This window comes from Echiichthys vipera (assembly GCF_963691815.1).
Source record: "Echiichthys vipera genome assembly, chromosome: 12".
In the NCBI taxonomy this organism is placed as follows: Eukaryota; Metazoa; Chordata; class Actinopteri; order Perciformes; family Trachinidae; genus Echiichthys; species Echiichthys vipera.
Genome location: NC_139837.1, coordinates 16,688,940 through 16,713,373, shown reverse-complemented (window position 1 = coordinate 16,713,373; position 24,434 = coordinate 16,688,940). Strand labels below are relative to the sequence as shown.

Below are 24,434 nucleotides of genomic sequence, written 5' to 3'. Positions count from 1 at the left end.
ATGTGCAAAACATTCAAAAGTGGCTTTCTCTTGAGCTATACTTGGAACCATTCAGAGCTATGCACATTGGGACCATGGACAAGGAAGTTAAGGTGAATTGTCACATTTTTTAAACAAAGAATAAAAGCTGAAATTGTGTGAAGGAGGGAAATCCTGAATCCATGTAGCAGAAGGAGAGCTTGATAAAGATGGTCGGTGAAGATTTAGTGTTGTGTGTTTTCCATATGTGGTGGGCGTTCTCAGTGGGGAAGAATAACAAGTTGTGCAACTAGCCTAATCTTATGAGTCTGTAAATGCTGGCTCATGTGATCTAAAATATATTTCAGTGGCTACCTGTTTCCAAAGGACTCTGCAAGGAGGCAAAACAGCACCTCTGGGTGGAGGGGGAGGGGGGGGGGGGTCAGTGAGGAAGACGCCCATGCAAGGCAAGTAGAATATGGAAATGTCAAATCTGTGGTCGGTATTAGAGTTTGCAGCGCGCCTCACACAGCCAATCAGTCAGCGCAGCCTCTGCCGAAGTTGTTTTGGAGCCTGAGCCCAGCGTGATACCGTGCGTAAAATTCTACCTGTCAGACGCAGCGGCGGTGCCATGGAAGGCAGCTCACAGCGAGCCAAGTCCATTCTTACACACACGGAATAACTTCCTTTTAAACGGGTGTCATATGATGCGCTACGATGTCAGTTTCCCAAAAGTGATGATGTGAAGAAGAAAGGTGGGTCCGTCCGTATCCATCGACTCAGATGCGCCGAGGAACGATGCTGAGCAAAGCTGCATCTGCGGAAGGATTTTCCACCAAAGGTAAGATGATTTTCGGAGGTGTTTAGAGCTACTATAATATTCCAGGGTAGATAGGCTGAGAGATCTACCTGTAATACAAAAGACCAAAACAGTGAAGAAATATGAAGATATCTCTCATGAATGAAGTAAATTAAGTAGTGCGGTGTGTGTGTGTGTGTGTGTGTGTGTGTGTGTGTGTGTGTGTGTGTGTGTGTGTGTGACAGAGAGAGAGAGAAAGAGAGAGAGAGAGAGAGAGAGAGAGAGAGAGAGAGAGAGAGAGAGAGAGCGAGAGAGTGAGTGAGTGAGTGAGTGAGTGAGTGAGTTATGTATAAATAAACTATAAAAAGACAACAGACAGCCAAATAGAGAGTATCATGGTCATTAATAATTGTGGAGTCTAAGCACACCTTCACATGTGCAAATGCACATCTTCATGGTGTGAGATGAATTATTTGTGGATGTGGGATGTGGTTTTAGTTGTCTAATGTAGTGTGTAATGGAATTCCCTGTTATCTGGAGAGCGGCTCAGCCACAGAAGCATGTGCAAATGGAGACCGCAGGACACAGTGTTGAAGATATCTCTTTGGTGTGTGTGGGCTCAGATTCAGTCGCTGGCCCACATTATTCACGCTTCTCCACGCGGAGCAGCTCAGAAACCCACTGTAACTACACAAGCTTTTGTTCTCTCAGGGTCATGAGGCCAAAGGCCTGCTGCAGATTTACATGCCTTCTCTGCAGGACAGGAAGCCACTGCATATGTAGAATATATATGCAGAAAAATGACAACACACTGTAATAAATATCAGCCCTGTGAAGGTTCCTATGTAAGAGTTTTTGTTGATTGTGTCAGAGGCATCAATATTTGCCTTGAGGCTGTAGTTTGTAATGGTGTTGCATGAGCTGGCCTTTCATTTCTGTGTTATTTAGCCCCGCACAGGTTGTTCGTGTCCATCTCTGCAACTGAATCGCCTCCCAGACCTCATAAATCAAACCTTGCCATACTTTTTTTTTCTAATGTGCGGAAAATCTCTACATTTTCTTGTGTCCGTCCCCCCCCTGTGGCTCATGTCTCACACAAACAAACAAAAATAACTCGACTTGATTTGCTATTTTCTACAAATTCCAAAATAGGATGCAGCTGCCTGCCCATAAGATGAAAGATTAATTTGATGCATGAGGTCTTTTATGGTCACTTGGAGACTGACCGTTGGTGCTGGATTTGCAAAACCAAGTGGTGTATCTTACTCAAATCTGGACATGCTCAGATCAAACAGCCTCTCATTGGCGGATGTGTTGCCTTAGTGACAGCCTCTCCTGACAGTGTGACTGTGTTGTTGTTGTTTTGTTTTTTTACACATTAACCACTAATTTTAACTGATCTGAAAACATTCAGGAGGACTCAGAGAGGCCAGTTCACGTACAGTCAAAGTAATCAGTCTGCAGTGCAAAATAGGCAGCCGTGACATGTGGAAGATATTTTTTTCCCTCGCATGTTTGTATGAGGGGGTGTGGGATGCAACAGTTGAACATACAGCAGATGGTGATTTTATGGCCCATACTGGTGAGAGCTTGTGAGAGGAATGCTGATTGCCGCGAAGAAAAAATATATTCTGCACTAAATTCATGATCTAGAATATCACATTACTAATAACACAATGTTGGGTCTGAGATACTAGCAGTATTTTATATTCCCAAGAAGAATGTGCCATGATTTAATTCAATTGCTTTTCATTTATTGCTTCTAAAGTTTTTATTAATCACATTTAATTGTAACTGCTTATTTCCAGCTACCAGATTGGCAAATCTTTTTTGGACTTCACCCTCTGGTCCACTAGACGTTTGAACCTGCCATCATGGAGAGCCTCAGTGAGCTCCAGAACCCCCTGCTTGACAAAACCAGCAGACAAGTGGTGCACAACGATTACCAGGGTTTCCAGTGTGACTACCCGGGCCAGCCTTACCAGGACAGCCTCATTGGCTACTACTACACTGGGACTAATGATAAGAATAAGACTCAACAGTTCCTGGACGCCACATCCCTACATCTAGCTGTGGAAGCCTTCTACAGGCCTAACTTTATCCTGTACAAGGACGATGTGAGCCTTCACAGCAAGGACTCCAAAAGTGAGAGCTTTGAGACCACTTTCACAGAGAGTAAGGACACTGTGTTGGATGGAGTTTCCACAGAAAACCCTGAGGACAACATACAAGGTGAAAAGGATGCCAAGATCCAGACGGTGTCATACGATGTGGAGGAGGATCAGGGCCCTGAGTATGAGGTCAGAGATCACACTAAATAAACATATGAATATGTTTTCTGCATATGTGTTATGTTTGCACTGCTTAAGTGGTATTTTATTTGTAGGTGAAGGTGCCTGCTATACCGAGTCTCTACTAGCAGTTTATATTACAATTATAACCTGATACATGATTATACTAATAATAGTTATGATAATTACACTGCTTAAAGAGCAAATTGATGCAAGTAAGAGCCATTTGGCAGTGTTTGAAATAGATATTAGAATATTGAGCTGCTATATGAAATGAAAGGGTTTACAACACTTACTCATCACTGTCAGTGTCATCTTTTAGAACAAAATGAGTCATGGCGCTCATTCATGCTCATTTCTGTTCTCTAAATGGTCAATTTACTGGAGTCTTTCAAATCTAGTGCAGTGTAATTGTATGTTTTTTTTATAATTACTCTCTGAGAAAATTACACATGAGTTTATCTATCAAATCTATTGTTCTTTGAGGACTATAACTACACTCTCCGCAGAACAGCCTGACAGAAAAAGAGAAAAGTACTTTCAGAAGTGGTAAAAAAATTCTAATTTCATCCAGGGGCGCTTGTGATGTAAAGTACCCAGGGCTCTGGGCTGGCAGAGGAAGAAGTATAGCACCCTAACTGAGTTGATGATCACACCAGCTCTTGTCACTCGAAGGCCTTGCAGATAGATAGAGACATGGCAGCAACTGCCATTAATGCCATAAGTAATGTCACGCTGTGATGGTATTAAGCTGGACTCCGCTGATGCATGGTTCTCGGAGCAGGTGAGCCCGTAGCTAAAGTTATTCCATGACAATTCAAAAGAGCAAATGGATCTGATGAACAGTGCTCGGATATAAGTTGGGTTTCCATCTGTAATATTAGACATTTTGCTTAGCACCTGCCTTTCTTTACTTTCCCTTCCTGTGTGTCTCTATGTGTGTGCGTTTGTGTGTATTTGTGTTTAGATCCATGTGTTTTGTGATTCATGAAAAACACACACAAACAGTGCCAGATGCATCTTGATGCATAGAAGTAAAATCAAACATTTAGAGGACTTTAACAGCTGCGCAGACTAAAAATAAGAGGGAGAGAGCAGTGAAGGCTTTATACACATGCTAAAATCTGAGGATATAGTCTGTGCACATGTTTTTCTATACTCGTTACTGCGACACGTCTCATCCCTGTTTATTTCTATGGTGCCTAATCCATTGTTCAGATCAAGCAACAGAAAAATCAAGGTGGTGCAACCTTTACAGTTCTATTGCTAGTTTTTGTTTGCAGATTTCTGTAGTTTTTGTTGAGAAGTCAACTGTCCCCTCCAGACTCTAACGAGTCCTCAGAGAGTGCTTTGACAGGGTTGTTAAAGGCACTCTGCTCTGCGGAGCCCCATCGGTTATACTGGCATTAGACCAAACTGGGAGTGTGTCTCCAGCCGGTCGGACTTGGTGTCAGGCATGCTGTCAGTAGGTCTGAAAGCACCAGTCACTCAGAACTGTTATCAGTTCTTGCTACAAAGATAAAAGGAGATTACTGCTGTTTGTTCTCACCAGTATATTCATGTGATGTCAGATTATGTGGTTATGACCAGCTGCTGTTTTGATGGATCACACCCGGCTGTCCAGGTGGACAGTGTTCATAAAGCAGATAACAGTAAGCTTTGTAATCTTCTCTTGGCAAAGGTAGCTGATAGTACAACACTGCTATCCTCCACTACCCTCTAACATCTAAACAAGGCTTCTACGCAGAAATGCCCTCAAAATAGCACAAAACAATTACATTACATCCTGTAGCTTAGTAAATGTAGATAAGATTAGACGTTAAGAAAATTGTGCACTAAAAACATGGTCGTCAGCACAGACGTAGGGTTCTTTTCTTCTTTGCCAGCATCCCTGACTGTTCATTAATTACCTCTAAATGGCTGGTTCAGTTTCTGCCTTAAATATTGATCTTTTATTTTGTGCCTTCCTTTTCCCCGCTTTGATTGATCCCTGTAGGCAGCAAGACTAACAAATGAAACCTGCTTTTTATGGGGGGCTACTTATTTGAAAAAACATCCACTCCGTCTCTGGGACAGCTGAGAGAAGTAAGGCTACGTCCTCTTAAAGGTCACCCATGCAGTCACATTGCCATCCTCGCTGCAGGCACGATGCGCCAATGTAGTCTGAGTGGCATTCGATCTATCATTCATTAACCCAGTCAGACCTTGTGTGCCCTGAGTTTGAGTATTGAGGCACAGTATTGAGAGTCTGATGAATCCTCACTGGCTTGTAAGACGCCAGGTGTATTGAGAAGAGATGGTGGAGGTAGCAATTTAGTACATAAATGACACTGTCTTCTTGCTGTTTCCCCTGTCACCTCACAATGATGGAACAATCCTTTTATCCTGTGTTATCTGTCAGGCCGCTCATGGGTGTTGACAGAGGAACCAAATCCTTTCTGGCTGGATGAGCACATCCTGTCTTGGGTGGTGGTGGAAGGGCAAGATAGACTGGTCTGTGGGGGGCACGAGTTGTCAAACTACACCACTGTGAAGACGTCCTGTACACCTGACTATCTACACATGTCAACCTCACCCCTTTATTATCACTAGATCACTGCACTCACCGTTGTCTCATTTTGTCATTTTGTAGTTTGTCTCACAAGTTGTGCTTAATAGGATCATGTTAAAAAAGAAATTCTCTCATTTTATGACATTTATTTATTCCTGATCAACTCACTGTCTTCCAGAGTGACAGCTCCAGTGACAGTGAGAGCGAGGACAACTTCATCGTGCTGCCCCCTCGGGATTACCTGGGCCTAGCCATCTTCTCCATGCTCTGCTGCTTCTGGCCCTTGGGCATCGTTGCCTTTTACTATTCTCACAAGGTAAAGGCCTAGAGATGTCAAGCCTGTCATTAACTGTGATTACACTGCATCCTATTTAAGGTCAGCGAACATAAGCACTCAGAGGAGTGCTACCACAGCCCATTTTCCACCCTGTGACCCTCCTTGCAGTTGTTTCAGATGACTGGCTATGTAAATTCAGCGGGTTCAGACCACTTGTCAATCGTCTGTATCCACTTAAGGAAACCATTAACATTGAGGTTTTGGTCTGCAGTTTGTTCTGTGTGAGCAGTGCAATGCAGTTAAAATTATTTTATGTTGTTGCATCCAGTGAAGAGATCTGAGTCCAATGTCTGTATTTTTCTGGTCCAAAAAGATTAGGCTCACGTCCTGCAACCTTTAGCAAAGCAACCCATATTTTAATGGTTTAGCAACATCTTCCTTAATGATTGCAGAGACAATTATACCGGAGCAGAAAATAATGTGTCAGAAGAATAAACAAAGGCCAGGCTCATTTTTTGATAGGAAACCAAAACACCCAAACACATTTGTCACTGTCAGAGGGATAATGACCTAATTGCCATGGCAACTAATGGCTACCCAAGAGCATTTCTTGTTTTCTCTCTTTTAACTGTGGCTTAACACCTACTCATACACTCGGTGCTGATGAGTAACACACCGGCTCATTTCACTCTCTGCTTTGTTTTGTCAGACAGGCAAGGCCATCGCTAAGGGAGACTTCTCCAGAGCAGGAATGAGCTCCAGAAGAGCTCTATTCCTGGCTGCTCTTTCTATCACCATTGGTACAGGGATGTATGTGGGGGTGGTTGTGGCCCTCATAGCCTACCTGTCCAAGCCTGGACACGTATAGCACTGGGACCAGTTTGCTTGGGGGGAGATGGAGAAAAAGACGAAGCAAGATCAGAGGAACGGAAAAAGACAAGGTCGGGCACCTTGCCTGAATTCATGTGCCAGTGCTGCTGCCTGGCTGTCTGTGAAAAGAAGGAGCTACGAGATAAGAGAAGACTAAACCAGAAAGACAGAGAAAGGAAGAAAAAAACAAGATGTACGGATGGAGAATTACTTGGACTGCATATTGATCTGGACTGAATCTTTATTTCTGGGATACAACACTCCCACCAAGGTATTCACCACCACAAGAAGAAGAAGAAAAGACAGCGTTGACAAGGACAAAGACTGTGCTATACTAATATATTAGTATGTAGTATGTAAAGAACTACCTACCTTTTACCACATTAGATGTTTACAGCAGTTTTATTTTACCTTTATAGTAGGTGTATTCTCTGCTAATACTATTGCAGATTGTGTATTGACCACGTTGTAAATTAATTTCTTGGGAAAAACAGTCAATGGGCTTTTGTGTGATTGTTTATTCAAGGAATATACGTGAAATTGATTCAGATGGCACAGAGAGAAGTGGACCTCTAATAGAAAGAGAACAAAGATGTACAAAGAAGTTGCTGAGCAGTGGTCAAGGAGTTATTTTGTGTTTATTGTGTACTGTAAATTTAGTCAATAAAATACATTTGGCATGAATATTGAAACATCCTCTGCCATGTCTCTCATCCTCTTTTTCATTGTGTGTCCAAGGCTACATCCATACTACTACATTCGACATCAGAAGAACCGCAATGGTGAAAAGAGATTTCTTAGCTTGGTCTGACTACAAAGTAGAACTGTTACTGAAAGTAACATGAGTATAAGGCGGTAAAGGCGACGAAAAACATACATTGGGAGTTGTTGCAAAGTAAGCACCGTGACATATTAGGGCAGTGCCGTCTGGGGGCATTATCCTTCACCGGAGGAAGCCATAGCAATGGTAAAGTGTTGTGTCCAGATGGTGACCAAAGATTTGCGAAAGTCTTGCAAGATGGTTAATGTTCGGTTAGGGTTGATGAGAGGGTAACTGAGCTCAACTTAAAGACTGTCAGAGTACTTCAGAAAACAAAGGTTGTGAACCAGTGAACAAGACATGTATGGTATGGTTAGAGTAGCCTGTCAGAGTATGATGTCAACCACAGAGGGTTATATTGACAATTTGTTCTTACCGCCACAAGCCTCTGCTATAACTGGCATGTCTCTTGACTGTCTTTTGGCATCACTCACTGTCTAGCTTTGAGGTGACTTTACCTGCCAGAGTGCCTGTGAGTGTCAGAAACAATGCCCGCTCTCTAAAGTCAGGATGTCAGTACAAAATGAGAGCAGCACTTTATTCCCCTCCAGGACTTGGAAGCACAGTAATGCACGTCCCATTCTCTTGCCCCACCTGCCATCCAATCAGAAAATGGCCTCCAGAGCTAAAGTTCCTAAACCAGTTGGTGCCCTTCTGGTTAAACCTGCAGACATTGGGCAGAAACTAAACTCTAGAACCAGAGGAGACAATTTACAAAACTTATATAACTTATTATTCACTGCACCAGGATAAATGGAGCAGATGGCAAGGTAAGCAAGTTTTACAGGAAGGCTTGTACAGCTTGGCCTCTTATATTTGTCTGCTTCCTTTATTGCAGCTTCTCTTCGAGCAAGTCTCTAATGCATGAAATGTGGTTCGATGGGGGAGACGGGGGCGAAAGTGGCGCTCTCATCAATGGGAGCTGTATGGGGTGCTGAAGTGGGCTCACTCTGTGAGCGAGTGCAGCGCTGCATGTGTTTTCTCCCCCTCAAAAGATAGGCAGCTTCACCCACGCCTGCTCACTCACAGCATCCATAACAAGCTCAGACCACCAGAAGCAAACTGATTTTATTAGTCATCCACCCCCAATGTGAATAAAAACAAAACTTTCCAAGAGCCAACAGCAGGTTGAATCCAAACTGCAAATATTTCCTCATGTTAGTATACTTTTAGTGTGGGTAATACTGTATTGCACACGCCTTTGTTTTTAAAATGATTATTAGTCTGCCCTGTGTTTCTAAATATAATCCCTCCTTGTTTCTTAAATTAACCAAAAGTCTGTTTTTGCCAAGTTTGACAAAGTCATAACCCAACTTGTCACATCTAGCAAATGACTAAAAAAAGAAAATGAATGGGCCTTGCACACAGAACTAAAGTGAAAAACATATTTCTAGAGGAAAAACAATGATGAATGGGCTGAAACAAAAAGGAAAGAAAGTGAAAGGGAGTGGAAAGACAAAAAGACATTAGAGCTGAGTGCTACATTAATAAGGAGCATGATGCTCTTGACTGTTCATGCGACTGAAAGCCATTTTCAGATTCTTATCGTTGCTTTGATGAAATACCTGTCACCACTCTCTGCTCGTGGATAATAGACGTGCAAACAATATCTTCAGTTTGTGCTATGCCTCTGCAAAAGAGGATTTATTTGCGTAGCTTGCTACTGTAAAAAAAAAAGCTGAGAATGTAGACATATCCTTAGACGTTTAGCAGAGAGAAAAAATCTACTCACCATCAAATCCACAATGGGAGGATGTGATTGAGGAGTATGGAAACTGTGTCCTGAATTTTTAAAGTTATTGGGGAAACGGTGGTTATCTTGTCAAAGTGGTAAACCTCTTGGCTCTGTATTGTGTGATCTTAAATCAGAATCATATAGTTCATTTGGTAGATTACAGACACTTGCATGCTGTTTGAAGTTTATCCCGAGATCCTTTTCCATGCAACCAGGCAAATACATTTAATGTATATTTGATTATTCCAGGGACACTTTCTAGGTCAACAGCAGCACCAATGACGTCTCTGGCAATGGATCATGGAACTAACACTCACATCTTGCGCCTTCAGAGATTTCAACCGTTAATATGCAGATATGCAATGAGCATATAATAGTGCTAACTCAGCATTTCAACACAACAGGAGTTTCAGACAACAGTATTTTAACATATCCAGAGCCAAATACAGAGGCTTTTTACGGCAGTCAATGATGCTTTTATTTTTCATGCATACTGATTTAATGACCCTCCTCTCTCCCAGTAGGCATATACAGAAACAGGATGGATTTCACGAGTTGTTAATAAAATGGCTTGTGGTGGTATTGATTCCAGTTGATTGGGAAGAAGCCTGAGAACCAGTTCCCAACCGCATAATACAAATCAAATCTCACAAGTACCTCCACTATGAAAAATGCCTTCTATTTAATTATAAACAAATGCCTCTTCAATAATAAACAAATGCTTCTTTGATAATAAACAAAATAAGCCTGCAGGAGTTAAATTATTGTTAGGCATGCAAACACTCTTACATGAATGACACTAAGATCTGCCATCACTCAAGTTAGGTTTCAGAGTGCTCAAAATCTCCCTGAATCATAAGGTAGCAAAGAAATCTCATAAGGGCCTAAAGACAAGAGTTTCTGACTGACAATATCTCCTAAAATGAGGTTGTCATTATTAGATGTGAAAGGATCTGAATGTCCCGGGTGTGTAATTCCTCATACCACAGGTGACAATGAATGAAAAGGGGAAATGACAGCAAGAACCAAACAATGAGGGACTGCTACACTGCTTTGGTAAAGCCAGTGACTTAATTGACTGCAGCTTCATTGACGGCAGAGTTAAGAAGCTATTGTGTTATTTTAGACAGTGGTTAATATGTTAGTCTGTGTATGATAGGAAGCTGTGAGTTTATAGACAACTCTCCAGCTATAGAGCTCTTTAAAATCCCTGGATGTGAACTGAGGTCCCCGGTCTGACAAAGCATGCTTTGGTATACCCAAACGTGTAGGGACGTCCTTTTGCTGACAATTACTGCAAGTAATTAGGTATTTTCCAGGTAACTACACAAAGCAGAGTGACCATATATGCTCACTTCACTGGTTGCCTAGGCTGTGCCTCTCCCTGAAAAGAAAGTAAAGCTGAACTATTGTTCTAGTCACGAAAAGCATAAAAAACAGCAATGGACAAAGAAAATTCCTGAATACGTAGCACCCAATGTATAAGCCTGGAGCTGGCTTTAGTGGCGTTAAAGACCCACGGCAACAAAAAGTGGTCACTGACAACCACGAAAGATTTCCCTTCCAGATTGTGTCTCCATTTCTCCAGACTCCACACCACAGCCCGACACTTATTTACTTACTTCCGTGGTGGAGGTGCCCTTGTTAGAGAGCAGCTGCTAAAAGCAATGACCTTTGCTTTAGAGGAATGGTATTGCTCATACAGATCCCAGACTTGTGGAACTTGCATCGGTGTAAACAAAAAATGTGTTGCACATATCAGGGTGACAATAGACTGGAGGAGAGGTCAGATAGTCTTTGACAAGACCGGGGTGACCCACTGTCTTTCCCAGGCACCAATACAATGGGATGCCCATGGTGAACAAGAAGACACAATGATACTCTGTTGAAACATCCCTTGGATCTGCAATTCTTCGGCTTTCGTAGGGGACCCTGGGTAGCCACCACACTGCTGTTTAATTTGATTTTAGTTTCGGCAAAGGTACAGCCTAAAGTGGTGGTGCAGGCCTAGGGTTTGTTAAGCAAGAGTTTTAACAATTTCTCAGCCTTCCCATCCTATCAATGGATTGTCCGCAACAGCAGTATGGAGCAGACTGAGTAAGTCAACCCCTTCAGGGACACAAGCTATGTCGGTTTCAGAGACACTCACAGCATCTTTGCAAATACACCATAATATCTTAATAATCCAGAGGCCCACCGAAGCAAGAGAAAAACATCTTAATTGGAAACTTGCAATCAGTCACGCTATGGACATCATCTGGAAATATCGCACCCATAAGTGCAGCCGCAGCTGATCAATCTGAAAGATCTCCTAGGACTGACAATTCGTGTGCTTGAGATGAAACTGTAACAGGTGATACTGCTTCTTTAAGGACTCTCGCTTATGATGCCTCAATGACAAGGAATTGTACATCCTTGTTTTTAGTGACAGCGGACGTAATGGAAGGGACTCTTGGAACTGTGTTTGCAGTGTATTTCACTGAATAAAGTGCTCTCTCCGAGCAAACAGCTACTAGTTTACTCCACCACATTTACTATTTGAGTGGTATACAGATACACATACTTTTAGAGCCTTATCAATAGGTGAGATTATCGATGGATGTCCTTTGCAAATAGCAAAAATTAGATCAGATCAGTTAGGCTAAAACAGAATCAGACGGTTCTGGGTGGGAGAAGCCAAAAATCTGGAGATGATGGTGTGTATGTGATAAGTCTTCTAAAGTCAATACAGGGTGAGTATCAACAGGGACAAAACATATGGCTGTACTGGAACATCTACCCATCTTTTATCATCATTCAGTTTATAAGCCACTACATCTACCTCCTGCACAACTGTAGGCATATGTGAGCAAACATTTATGGAACCACAACACCAAAAGATAGGACACAGCACTACATTTCCTAATTTCAGAGATCATGCTTTGTTTGACATGTCCTTTGTGGTATTATGTGGTGGGAGGCCTACTAATTCAAGCTCATCATGAAGAAACCTGAGAACCCATTTCCAACCACTATACAACAAAATAAACATCATCATCATCTCACTACCTCTTCACCTCTTCAATAAAACAGATGCTCGTCTTATTCTCTTTCAAAAACAAAATAAAGCCTGCAGGCAGGTTATTGTTAGCAAGCAAAAACTTGCACGAATAGCACTAAGATCAGAATGCTCTAAATCCCCCTCAATCTCAAAATAAAGCTTAGGAGTCTCTAAAAGGGAGTTTCTGGCAAACCATGTCTGCTAACAGGAGGTCTGCATTAAGTCAAGGAAGGATAGGAAAGCCCTGGGTGAGCAATTGACCATCCCTCTTAAGCATTTACGAAAAGACGAGTCACACCCTGATTGGCCAAGAGGCTCCTGATTCTAATTTAGGAGCCAGTCCCCACACCCTGTGCAACGGGTGATCTAAATAACCCTCAACCAACTATGCAAATATCTTGTAACAGCTAAACAATGTGTTTTTTTTTTTTTTTCTAACACTGGATGCAAAAATCTATGCCTTTCATGGTTCATTCTAAAACTGGAAAATACTTGCATCAAGCAAATGCAATCATTTTTTTAGTGTTTGTTTTTTTAGGTCCCCATCACTCTTCTACCAGGTCCCATTCACTGTATATTTGAGATACAATTTGGTAACTTTTAAGTTGTTAAAAGAAGTAATCTGCATTGCCATGCATGTTTTTCCATAGCACTTTTCAGTGTGTATGAGGAAATGAAGGCATCCCTACGGCAACTTTGATGTCAGCATCCATTTCTCTCTCTCACTCTCTCTCTCTCTCTTTTAAACCCCACTTTATTTTCAGAGTTAAGCTCATCTTTGAAGCATTTCACACATACATGCGTATCTGTCCCCACACCTTTGTCCCCCAGCAACATGCCTCTCTCTGTGGCGCCGGCATTTGCCAGGACTCTGGACTGATAAGGAGCTCACAGCCTCATATTCGGGCTTCCCTTATCTACCCTTAAGCAACAAGGGAGCACTGTCTAGCTGTTCATGTTTCTCTTCTCTTGATAAATACAAACTGGACTTCTTTCTTTGCTCTGCGCATTCCTCAGAACTGATGTCTTGTGCCAGCAGAAACATCAAATGCAGCTCTCAGATAAGACTCATTGAGATGTATTGATTTTTAATTGCAACCTGAGCACCTGACACTTCACAGGGAGAGGTGGTCAGTTTCTGAGGAATTAGATATAAATCAGGAAGAAATAAAGGCTAGGTAAGATAATATTAAAGTAAACAGAGGCTATCACAGTTTACATTCAACCAGATGACTAGAGTTGGCATCTGAAACTGCCCACAGATGGCTTGTTGCTCAAACTACTGAGAAGGAGGGCAGCTGCAGTGGACGGCCGCTGGTGTTGTGCCACACATCATAAATCTTTCTGGGACAGTCAAGTCCAGCTTCAAGAAATAACCAATATCCATTTCTAGACTAGGCAGCAGCAACACACAGGAGTCTTGTGTATTAAAGCTCAGCTGAGACAGTGAAGGTTACCCGGGGACACAGAACTCCCACCACCCTACAATAATCGCTTTAACCCTGTAAGCCTGATGCATAAACAGCTTTCAGGTTCCTTCAGTTCGGGTGGAAATAAAACAAAATGTATGTGGTTTTTAAAGATTGGATTGAATACTTTTGGATGTCCAATAGCAAGACTAGCGATTTTTAAAATTTTACTGTCTGATTTTACAGCTGTAATGATGACAGGAAATACCAACAGGTCAGAAGGTGAAATACAAATGCTGTTTACTTTCCATTATGTAATATTCTTGTTTCTTCTCCTGCTGTAGTACTCGATAGGTCACAGACATCAACAGCAGACTTCAATCAGCTACTTAATCATGAAGTTTATGGGGCTAAATTAGCATTATTATTGTGCCAATATCCTGCACAAACTCTGAATTTGAGTTTGAGGAACTGAGAGGAGGATTTTTACCAGGTGAAAGATAAAAGAGAGCTGGTTCGCTCTGTGTGACCAAACCCGTTGGATGGCTTTGGGGGGGAAAACGAACCTTGGAGATGAAATCAGCCCCCAGCCAGGAGAGATCATTTAGCCACAGTATCAATCCTGTCTCCATTAACTGACAGCAGACAGCCTCATCACTGAGAGCAGCAGAGGAGTGACAAGAGATGGGAATATTGATCAAGATATCAAATCATGTCTGCAGAAACCCTTGGAATATAACCCTGACAGATATGAATCAATGTCAAGATGTACATGATGTTTCAACACCATGCTTTTCATATATTGACTGTATTATATAGAAAAGATGTGGTTGTGCACTTGTTATTGAATTTACCTGTGCATCAGTTGGGTTGATTTTGTATCCAGCTCAAGCCTGCCCCCATGTGGATAAATTGTTGCACTAAACACAGACAGTTAAATTAAAAGAATAGAAATACTTTATTGTTTCCAAGCTGGTAAGTTGCAGAAAAGCACTCAGTGCCAGTTTTCAATATAATGCTCTCATACTTGGCAAATTAAGTCCTAGATTACTTGCATTAAAATACATACTCAAATGGGCTGGCTGATATAACATAATGAATAAGGCAATGCAAATGCACATACATACAGGTATATATTTATATATATATATACATACAGGTATATATATATATATATATATATACACCTGTATTTATATATATATATATATATATGTGTGTGTGTGTGTGTGTGTGTGTGTGTGTGTTTGTGTGTATGTACTGTTTGTATGCCTGTGTGTAAGAGCTGAGATACACACACACACATATAGGCGAATTCACACATTAATCCACAAACTGTAACTTCTCATACTCATACATAAATACTCTCAAGCACACATCCTGTGAAATACATGCGTATGAAAATTTGTGTTTGAATATGTATTGGGGCACATTTTAGAAAACAAAAGAATAACTTTGACAAGACAATCTCAGCACAAGGTATATTTCATATCACACTGAACTCTCAACATTGTCATCTGATGTGTCCAAGGTCAATAATTGATAATATAACAGTCCATTTACCAAATGTGAAACCTCTTCAATAATATTAAAACATTTTAAGCAAAGTGTGTTGTTGTTGTTGTTGTTGTTGTTGTTGTTGTTGTTGTTGTTGTTGTTGTTGTTTTTTACCACTACCAGACATCTCAGTTGAATAAATTAATTTTTAAACTTTAAAACCCAAACTTTAAAACTCATAATCTTTTATAAGAATTAAAGTATAGGGATGGAAGCCAAGTGCACAAAAAATGAAAAACATGTACACTTCCATTACAACTGGAGCTAACTGATCAAAAGCTCAGAATAGCTATTAATGGACCCGGTTGTTTGATCAACTATAAAGTTGCTTCAGTGATCATTTCATTTCCTTGCTTAGCTCAGCCATGTGGCCAACCTACCTAGGATCAATAGAAATAAGTTATTATAAAAAATGAATGTCTAAAAAAATCTGGCTACTGTAATTTAATTTCTTTTTTTAATACTTTTTGAAAGATTGAGCTCTAACAACAGTCAGCTCTAAATGATTCTGAAACTGTGCAGCAGAGGGCAGAACAGCACCACATTTCAGTACTCTTCAGTTTAACTACATCTTGTGATCTAGACTCAGCTCAACTGGAGCCAAAAGTCTTTCCAAAATGATCCACACGCACTTAATCTCACCAATGAAATCATATTGCTCACAACCCCATCAAAAAAAAAGAAATTGAATGTTAATGTTGCATTAGTTGAAATCTTTCCGTAAACCTCCCTCTGATCTCACTTTGCATGGATTGAGATGATCTTTTGATGGTTTCCAACAAGCAGGCTGCCCATCATAAGGGATACTGTGAATTACCTCCTCATAACCAATGTAAACAGCTTGATCTTCAGGAAATCTGATCTATAACCTTCCTCTCCACTCTCAGGGGATTAAATAGCTTTGCACTTTAGAGGAATAATCCTCACTCTGTATATGTCTTGGCCTCAATAACTGAATTGGGTTGAGGGTCTGTGGAGGTGAGGGCTCAGTCTATTGCAAATTATTTCAGTCACTCAGCCTCAAATAGTTATTGGGTTCCATGTGAATTCCACATTAAAAGAGGACACAATCATATTTCTTATATTGTAAATGTGAGTTTAATTATCCTGAAATTCAAGACTAAACCAAAATAATCCAACTCCTTGTGTGAGTTTAAAGTTACTTTTAGAAATACTGCTGCCAGTAGTAGGGCCATAAAATTCAGGTACAGGAGCTTATCTATGTTGTATGTATGTTTCCCTGGGTCAATATGTTGAAATCACCCACCTACAGCTTGTAGCCTACTGATGTTCCTTGAAACACACATCCTCAAACTTGTGAACAGACAGTTTTCTTGACTTTATACATTGATATCTCCACACTGGCTGAATGGATTTTTTACCATTCAAACATGGGACCTTGGGGACATTATTGTCTCTGTTGAGTCTACAGTCATACACTATGAGGCTGTGCTTTGAGCTTAATGATAATGTTAGCATGGTAGCATGCTTAAAATGACAATGCTGATGTTTTATAGATGTTTAGCTGCTAAACATCATTTTTAATGATGATAAGCATTATCCTTAAATTCTACTTGCCATGTTAACCATGGAGCGGCACAGTGGTGTGGTGGTTAGCACCTCACAGTCCAAAGACATGCATGTGTTAGGTTAATTGATGCTCCAAATAAATAAACAAACAAACAAACTCTAAATTGTAAAGTATTGTAAATGTGAGTGTGAATGGTTGTCTGTCTGTGTCTGTCTCTATGTGCCCTGTGATAGACTGGCGTCTTGTCCAATGTCAGCTGGGACTCCCGCGACGTGATCCCGATGGATGGATGTTCACCATCTTAGTGTAGCCTATTAGCATGCTAACACAAAGGCCTACACAAAGTAGGCTACAGCTGAGGATGATGGGAATGTCATTACTTTTTGGTTTTAAACCAAAGTATTGGACAAACGATACTTTGACCTGATGATAGCACCATGTAAAAGGGGTCACCAAAGTCCAGAGGAGTAGGCTACACAAATGTCTGCTCACAATGGCAATCCATCCCAAAGTTGCTGAATGACAGACAGTGAAGGAGGGTGAGACAGAATCTAATTTCTTACCACACTGTGAAAAATACAAATATTTGAGGGAGGTTTTCTTTGAAAATAAGAAATAATATATCCCAAGTTGCTTCATCTCCCTGATCCTCAGAAACTGCTTTTTCTATGTTGGACTGGGGAGAACAGTCATTGTTCAGTATAAGCTGCAAAATATGTTATCTAAGCCCTGTAGCTGAAGTATCTGAGTAATCATATCTGTAAAAGTATTACAGCTGCCCATGCTATTGTTATTTTATGCCTTTATGTATTGGATATTATTGTTGATATTTTCACATTGTCTATTGCTAGTCATATCAATGTTAACCATTTTATGTACGGTCTGAAGTGTTTCTGTGTATCTGTCTTTTTAGACTTTAATATAAAACAAAACATCTTTAATGTTGCAGCAGGAGCTCTCCAGACATCCACCCTTCAAATCTCAAGTATACCTCTCTTTACTTCTAATTTATGTTGTCAAGATACATCAATCAATATTATTCCTGGGTTGATTCTATCAATATTTGTTATTACCCTGACACATTCCAGTCCATTTCCTAGCCATCATTAATTATTGTGTGTATACTTATCTCCATCAACAAAGTAATTAGCAACCTTTTCCCCATCCGATGACATTATGGTTCCAATCTGAGGGCTATTCAGTGCTGAGACATGCAGCAGCATACTGATAATAGCCGTCCCTTGCCCTTTGAAATTGCTCTCTGTTTAATTGGAGTAGAACTCAGTTGTTCAACTCGTTAGGAAGCCCCATTAGCTAACTGGAGATGAAGTGTAAAATGTGATATGGATTACGACTAATGCGGACACAGACGTGTCGTTAAACCCAGTTCAAGTGATACAAAGTTTTACGGGGAAAATGAAGATTGCCAACAAATAAAGCTTGAAACTTGGATAAGTATAAGAGGATGAAACAGCTTGAGAATCGGCTTGTAACAGGATGTTTTAAAAGTGATTTGAAATCAGGCTGAGGTCGTCCTACTTGAGTTGGGGGTGACGGGTGCTTTCACTCTCTCCTGTCACAAAACCACTGGTCCCCTAGTTTAATCTAAAATTGAAGGCTCTCAACTGCGACGGATTATAGGGGCTAACCCAAGCATGTAGCCGTGGACCGTGTCCTAATGAGCCCGGCCAGCAGAGCATCAAGGGACAACAAGTAGCTACTCCAACAACTGAGGCCACTCCCTTCCATGCCAGTCAAGAGTTTCAGTAATGGCTTTGACAGCTGACCATTTGTTTGAAAGGAAAGCAGAATAAATAGACACCAAAAAAGCCACATTTAATAAAAGGTGATTTCTATTTTATGCTTTGTATTTTGAGTTATACATATTTTACAAATGAAAACACAAACATTTTTTAAGACTACAAGAAAACATATGTCAAATTTTGCCTTAGTGAGAGAGATTAATATATCAAGTATATACAGCGCGACAACAATTACTTTCTGTCGGTGGGATGGTTCTTGTTTCAAATGTCACCATTTACTAACTGTACAAGCAACATTAAAATGAATGCCAAGAATGAAATGTATTTGACTGCTCATTGGCCATTGGTAGTCCTAATTAATTGAACTGTTATACTGGATACCTTTGACTCATCTGGCTCTATATATAACTGTGGGCTTTATATACACCAATATTAACACATAACTCCCACTCAGTCAAATTTTTTCTGTAGGTTTGGATGTAAATCAGAAAAAGTGCATTTTGCATCTTCTGTGTAGCAGGGAACCGATGACGGCCAGATGAGTTTTTCTTCTTAAAGAAGTCCAGATGCAGGTCAATTTTAGAGAAGTCTATGTGGGATGAAAACCTGCAGGACAGTGAGTTATGTTGGGTAAATGCAGCCAACCCACTGCATTCACTCAAGAGAATAACAGTCTACAGGAATGTGATAGTCTAGGGACTTTTCTCCTGCTCTGTTGGACTCAGGGGATCACCGGCTTTCTCCTCGGCCGCCTGTCTCTCCTGTTTACCCTCCAGCAGTCTGTCATGAGAAACCGTCCCCAGCACTTTGGCACTGTGCTCCTGTGCCTTGGCCCTGAGTGCAGCAATGCTGTTCTCTCTCAGTTCCTCTTTAGAAATGGTGGACTTGACCTCTGACCTCTCCTCCTCCGCTTCGGCTTCTTCCGCCATCTGAGAGCTTGGCTGCTGGGGCACATCACACTGTCCTGTTGCTGGGGGGGGCGCCGTCTCCGTGGACTTTTTGTGCATCCCTGCAAAGAGTTGCGGGTATTCAGATTTAGAATAGCGTCTGTTGATTGGTAAGCCATCTTGGACTGAAAATAGCAAGCAAAAATAGTTCCGGTTTAGAATATAATGTTTAAATGGACGATGTCAATGCGTGACCAGCTTAGAGGATGAGAATGTTTTAAATGGTGTGAAGTCTGTTCTGTTTAGGAAGTTTATTTGCTTTAAACGCTCAGGCTTAACTACATAGAGCATCTACCATCAGTGCCTGCACCCTGTAGTCCCTCACTGCGATATTGTAATTATTACTGTACTATGGTACATGTGGTCAATATATTCTCCACACCTATTAAAACGACCATGAACTGTTAACACAATGAGACAATGATGCTGAATGTATGGGGAAGCAGTAAGACATCGGCCTCACCCAGCAGCCAGGGGGCGCAGGACTCCATGATGCCATCCTTGGCAGACTTGAGGATGGACTCTGGCAGGGGGATGGAATGCCTCACCATGGCTCCATACAGTCCATACTCGGCCATCACAGTGCTGCGGCCCCAGCATTTCTCCCTCTTCCTCCACTTGGCTCTGCGATTCTGAAACCATACCTGTGACACAAGAACCAAACATCCAGCTATTAGTCACCTACACTTCCAAATAAGATGAATAAGTTCAGTTTTCCCAGTGAAGAGAATATGTATTGGATCACTACTTGACAAAACCTTCTTAAAATAAAATTTGATCTTGAAATCTTTTAAAAATCTGTAATGATTACAATGTATAGTTTGGAACTGGCTGAGATCAGTGGTTCCTTTAAAGAGTTGCAACAATCCAACTGCAGCATGCAATTTGCATGTGCAAGATGCAACTATTGAGACAACTCTCTAATAAGGCACCCTAAAGAGTTTTTTAGCTTTATTAATAATCAATACATAATAACTTGATGTATGCTATCAATACGACTACACTTTGGTTAGGTTGCGAAAGAAACATGTGGCTGTTTATGCTTTGTATTTGATTTTTGGTCCATATCCTCTAAAGCCATTTTCTTTGTTGATGACTTAATGCCTTTTGTGTGTATCACTGCTGAATCAGAACAGGAAGCCAAAGAAGTGACGGTTACCCCCAGAGTATTTAGGACCACTCTTGCAGGGCTGGATACCCATAATATTTATTATTCATAGTTGTTGTTTATGTTTTAATTTATGTTGTCTCATGTCTTCATGTATAATTGTTGAAGCTTGTGATGCAAGAAAAAAATTCTGTGCAAACGGACAATAAAATGTTATCTCATCTTATATATGTATATAACTGTCGACATGATGGCATATTAGAAAGTCAGTATTTATTAATGCATTACAAATGTTTACAGCTGCATTATTAGAAAGGATAAACACCATCAAATAGGATTTTTCACAACCCCTGACAACCCAAAAAGCTGTGTGTAACTGACCTGAAAATTGTTAGTAAATAATGTATTAACCATTACTAAAGCCATTACAAATGGCACCCAACTATTTATAGTTTGTGCATGAAAACTCAAATTTCAGCATTTCAGTATAGTTATTTGACCAATGACCTATTTGGGAATCTCTCAAAGAAGCTCAAGATAACAAGTGCACCGTTTGGATTGAGTCCATTGATTTCCCATAACGTGCTGGCAACAGGTGTGAAGGATCTGTGCCTGCTGTCAGAGCTGATCCACAGCTACCTGTGGCCACATTATAGATGGTTTGACACATCATGGCACTTCACTTGGCCACAGCCAACAACTGCTTAAGGCTCTGCAGGTTATCTGTCAGCCCAGGAAGAGGCCAAATTGATAGTATGGCACAACACAGGATGTTAAACACCCTGCTAAGGCCCCTCTGATGGCTCTGCGAGGGAGGGGGTGGGGGGTGGGCAGAGGGGAGATTCAAGCGAGGGGACAGATATTAAATTGAAAACGATCAAACCGTTTTCATGCTTTTTTTCCCCCTTCCTGGTAATTCTGATGATAACCCTTATTTCATACACGATTTTTTTTTTTTTGTGAGAAATTGCTTGTGTGCCCCTCAATAGAAGCCAGTGTGGAAGCTGTGAGGAGGAGTGACCCAGGGGCGCGCTGAGGCTGATTGAAAAATAAGTTAATTTCAGGCCCAATCGATGGCGGGCAGGCGGGCAAATATCACGGGAAATTAAACTACCGGGACTAGAGGGAGCAGCGCTATTGACCCATGCTAATAAATTCAATGTAGTTATTTCATTTGAACTCCCTGCGTCTCGCCAGCAGCAGCCAGCCAGCCTCCTGAGCTCGTCTGATTTAACTAATTACACTCAATGAGAAAATTGGGTGTTAATTTTATTTAGGATATAGGAGCAGGCCTGGCCCTTATTTATTTATTTCCTTTCTATTATTTATTCGCGTTTGCAGCCCGTAATGAGAATGAGATTAAAAGGCGCCCCGGCAGATGGATGGTCCAGGTCACACCGCAATCTTCTTCCGCCTTGATAGCTTGATTAGGTCGTTAGTGGCTCCTTCTCCGAGAACAAATTGTTTCACATCCAACTGCGCCCGATGAGAGATGATCTGTCCTGGCGAGGAATGCTGGAGGGGAGCGGGCTTTGTTCAGATAGGAGGGGGCACCGCTGATCGATTTACGGGGGCTCATTCAGCCCATCTCCCCTTAAACATTAGAGCAGTGTGAGAGGCAGCTGGCAGCCAAATATTACAGGAGCCTATCAGCACTGATGGGACCCAGATTACAGGTGGATATCCATAAGGCGCGCAATAATATTAATTAATAATAATAATTAGAAAATAATGAATTTAGCCATATGTTTTAAAGACACAATTACTTATTAAAGAATAGAATGATGTGATTTACAATGTGCAGTGTCAGTCTGAAGAAATATCATATTGAATCATTTAAATACAATGAAATTAGCAATAAGAGATGCTTTAACTTTATAATGTAGGCTAAGAACCTTTATTTGGCTTTGATTAGTCAGGTATACTTTGTTTATATATTTTGCAGGTAGCATCTATAATTGAATATAGATCAAATTGTGTTTTTTTTCTCTTAAGGAAAATCATTATGAACCTGTTTGAGTATACTGCTATTCGTACTTGGAGCCAGAATTACAATTTAAACGGCCACAGTGTCTTATTTCTTCAAAAGTAGCATTTTAATTGGAAACAAGTTCTTTATAACCTTGGTGTATCTACGGATTGACAGTTTTAACGTATAGCCTAACCCATACGTTAAAGGGAACCACAAAGGATGTGTGAAAATGAACTCAAACAAGTGAAACAAAATTAAACTGTGACGTAAAATGAAAAGAAATAAGATTGATGGTCCAAGTTCAAACACGAGAAGGGTACAAGTCATTTATTTTAATTGTTAATGTTGCATTATTATTATTACCATAGAAACTGGAGTATTACCTGTATCCTGTCTTCAGGTAGCTCTGTTTTCATGGCCAACATCTCTCGGGCATAAACATCCGGGTAGTGCGCTTCATTAAAGGCCTTTTCCAGCTCCTCCAGCTGATATGAGGTGAATATGGTCCTGTGGAAACGGGGTTATTATTTTAAACAGTAGCACATATTGGGCAATATATACTGTGTTCCGTAGAGGGGTATATCTGATTTTAATAGAGACAGAAAAACAAACACAAAGGGTAAAACAACATTAAACACATTTCTATAAATGAGAGCCCATTTCAATAAACGAAGCATTTTGTTATCCACGTGCATGGGTGGAAAAAAGGAAGCAAACAAAACAAGACAAGCTGTAACATTTGGGCAATTTGTAGTAGCCAAAAATAAGTCATGCGAATTTCTGCCAATTTATCATTTCTAAAAATGAATAATATTAGCCATTATTAATAACCAGTATTCAGCACTAACCGGTGGCGTCTCTTCTTGCGTTTCTTGCTCTGATTTAGTGAAGACTTTGAGAGTCTTCGTTCATTTGAAGATAAATCGTCTGAGTCTGGATTTAAAAAAGAAGAAAACATTAAAGTTAATAACATCTATTCGACATAGGCCTATTTGGGAAAGAATGACATTTTTATTAAGACATTATATTTGCATTATTTTGTTTAGAATCATATTATAGATAGGCTATAATAAGTATAATAGTCTACAGCACTAATAACAATAATAATAATAATAATAATAATTATTATTATTATTATTATTATTATAATAATACAAATAATAATAATACAATGTAATGGTTAATACATACACAGTAGCCCAGGTTGGAAATATACACAAACGCTGTAGCAGCGAGGTCAGTAATTGTAAAGGCGTTTCAGATCACCTGAGCTGGCAGACTGGCTGGTGTCGAGCGGCCCTCCGGACCTGCTGTGGGGCTGCAGGTGAACATCCTGTGCGTCCGACAGCACGGTCTCCAAAAACGCTGGTTGTCTGTAAAACGACGGAATTCCACCAGGGCCGATTAATCCCATCCCGACACCCACACCTACGCCGGCATGGCCCAGCAAGGACCTGGCGGCGATCAGGTGCGCCCCAGCCGGCAGCGAGCTCAGCGGATTCCTCGGGGCCACAGACGGCTCCTTATTCAGCCCCAGTATCTCATGGATGGCAAAGCCGGTGCACCTGGGCGGCGGATGGATCGCGCTGCTCTTCGGCTGGTGGCTGTTGTTACTCCCTCCATTTGCACCCAGAGAGGTTTTCTCCGATAAATGTAAACTTCCCGCCAGCACAGCGCCTTGTTTCCCCGCCATGGTGTATTCGGGTGCTATACTTGAAAGGCCTATTTCTTATTATACCGTCTTATAGGACGGTCCCCAGCGCATGGTCCTCTGTATAACACACAAGAGTCCTTTAGAAAATGGTC

At 41.0% G+C, this 24,434-nt stretch overlaps 2 protein-coding genes across 2 annotated transcripts; one reads left to right on the top strand and one right to left on the bottom strand.

Moving 5' to 3' along the window:
* Positions 1 to 716: 716 nt before the first annotated feature.
* LOC310955102 (synapse differentiation-inducing gene protein 1-like) lies at positions 717 to 6,744 on the top strand (the record flags this gene model as incomplete). Its single annotated transcript, XM_083924854.1, has 4 exons — positions 717 to 799; positions 2,566 to 3,057; positions 5,778 to 5,915; positions 6,586 to 6,744. The coding sequence occupies exons 2-4, from the start codon at positions 2,632 to 2,634 to the stop codon at positions 6,742 to 6,744; spliced, it is 723 nt and encodes a 240-aa protein (XP_083780980.1). The 5' UTR covers positions 717 to 799; positions 2,566 to 2,631.
* A 12,549-nt stretch (positions 6,745 to 19,293) lies between these two features.
* On the bottom strand, positions 19,294 to 24,321 carry vsx2 (visual system homeobox 2; the record flags this gene model as incomplete). Its single annotated transcript, XM_083923881.1, has 5 exons — positions 19,294 to 19,673; positions 20,012 to 20,192; positions 23,012 to 23,135; positions 23,477 to 23,561; positions 23,895 to 24,321. 5 exons carry the CDS (start codon positions 24,319 to 24,321, stop codon positions 19,294 to 19,296), a joined length of 1,197 nt encoding a protein of 398 aa, XP_083780007.1.
* Positions 24,322 to 24,434: the final 113 nt, after the last annotated feature.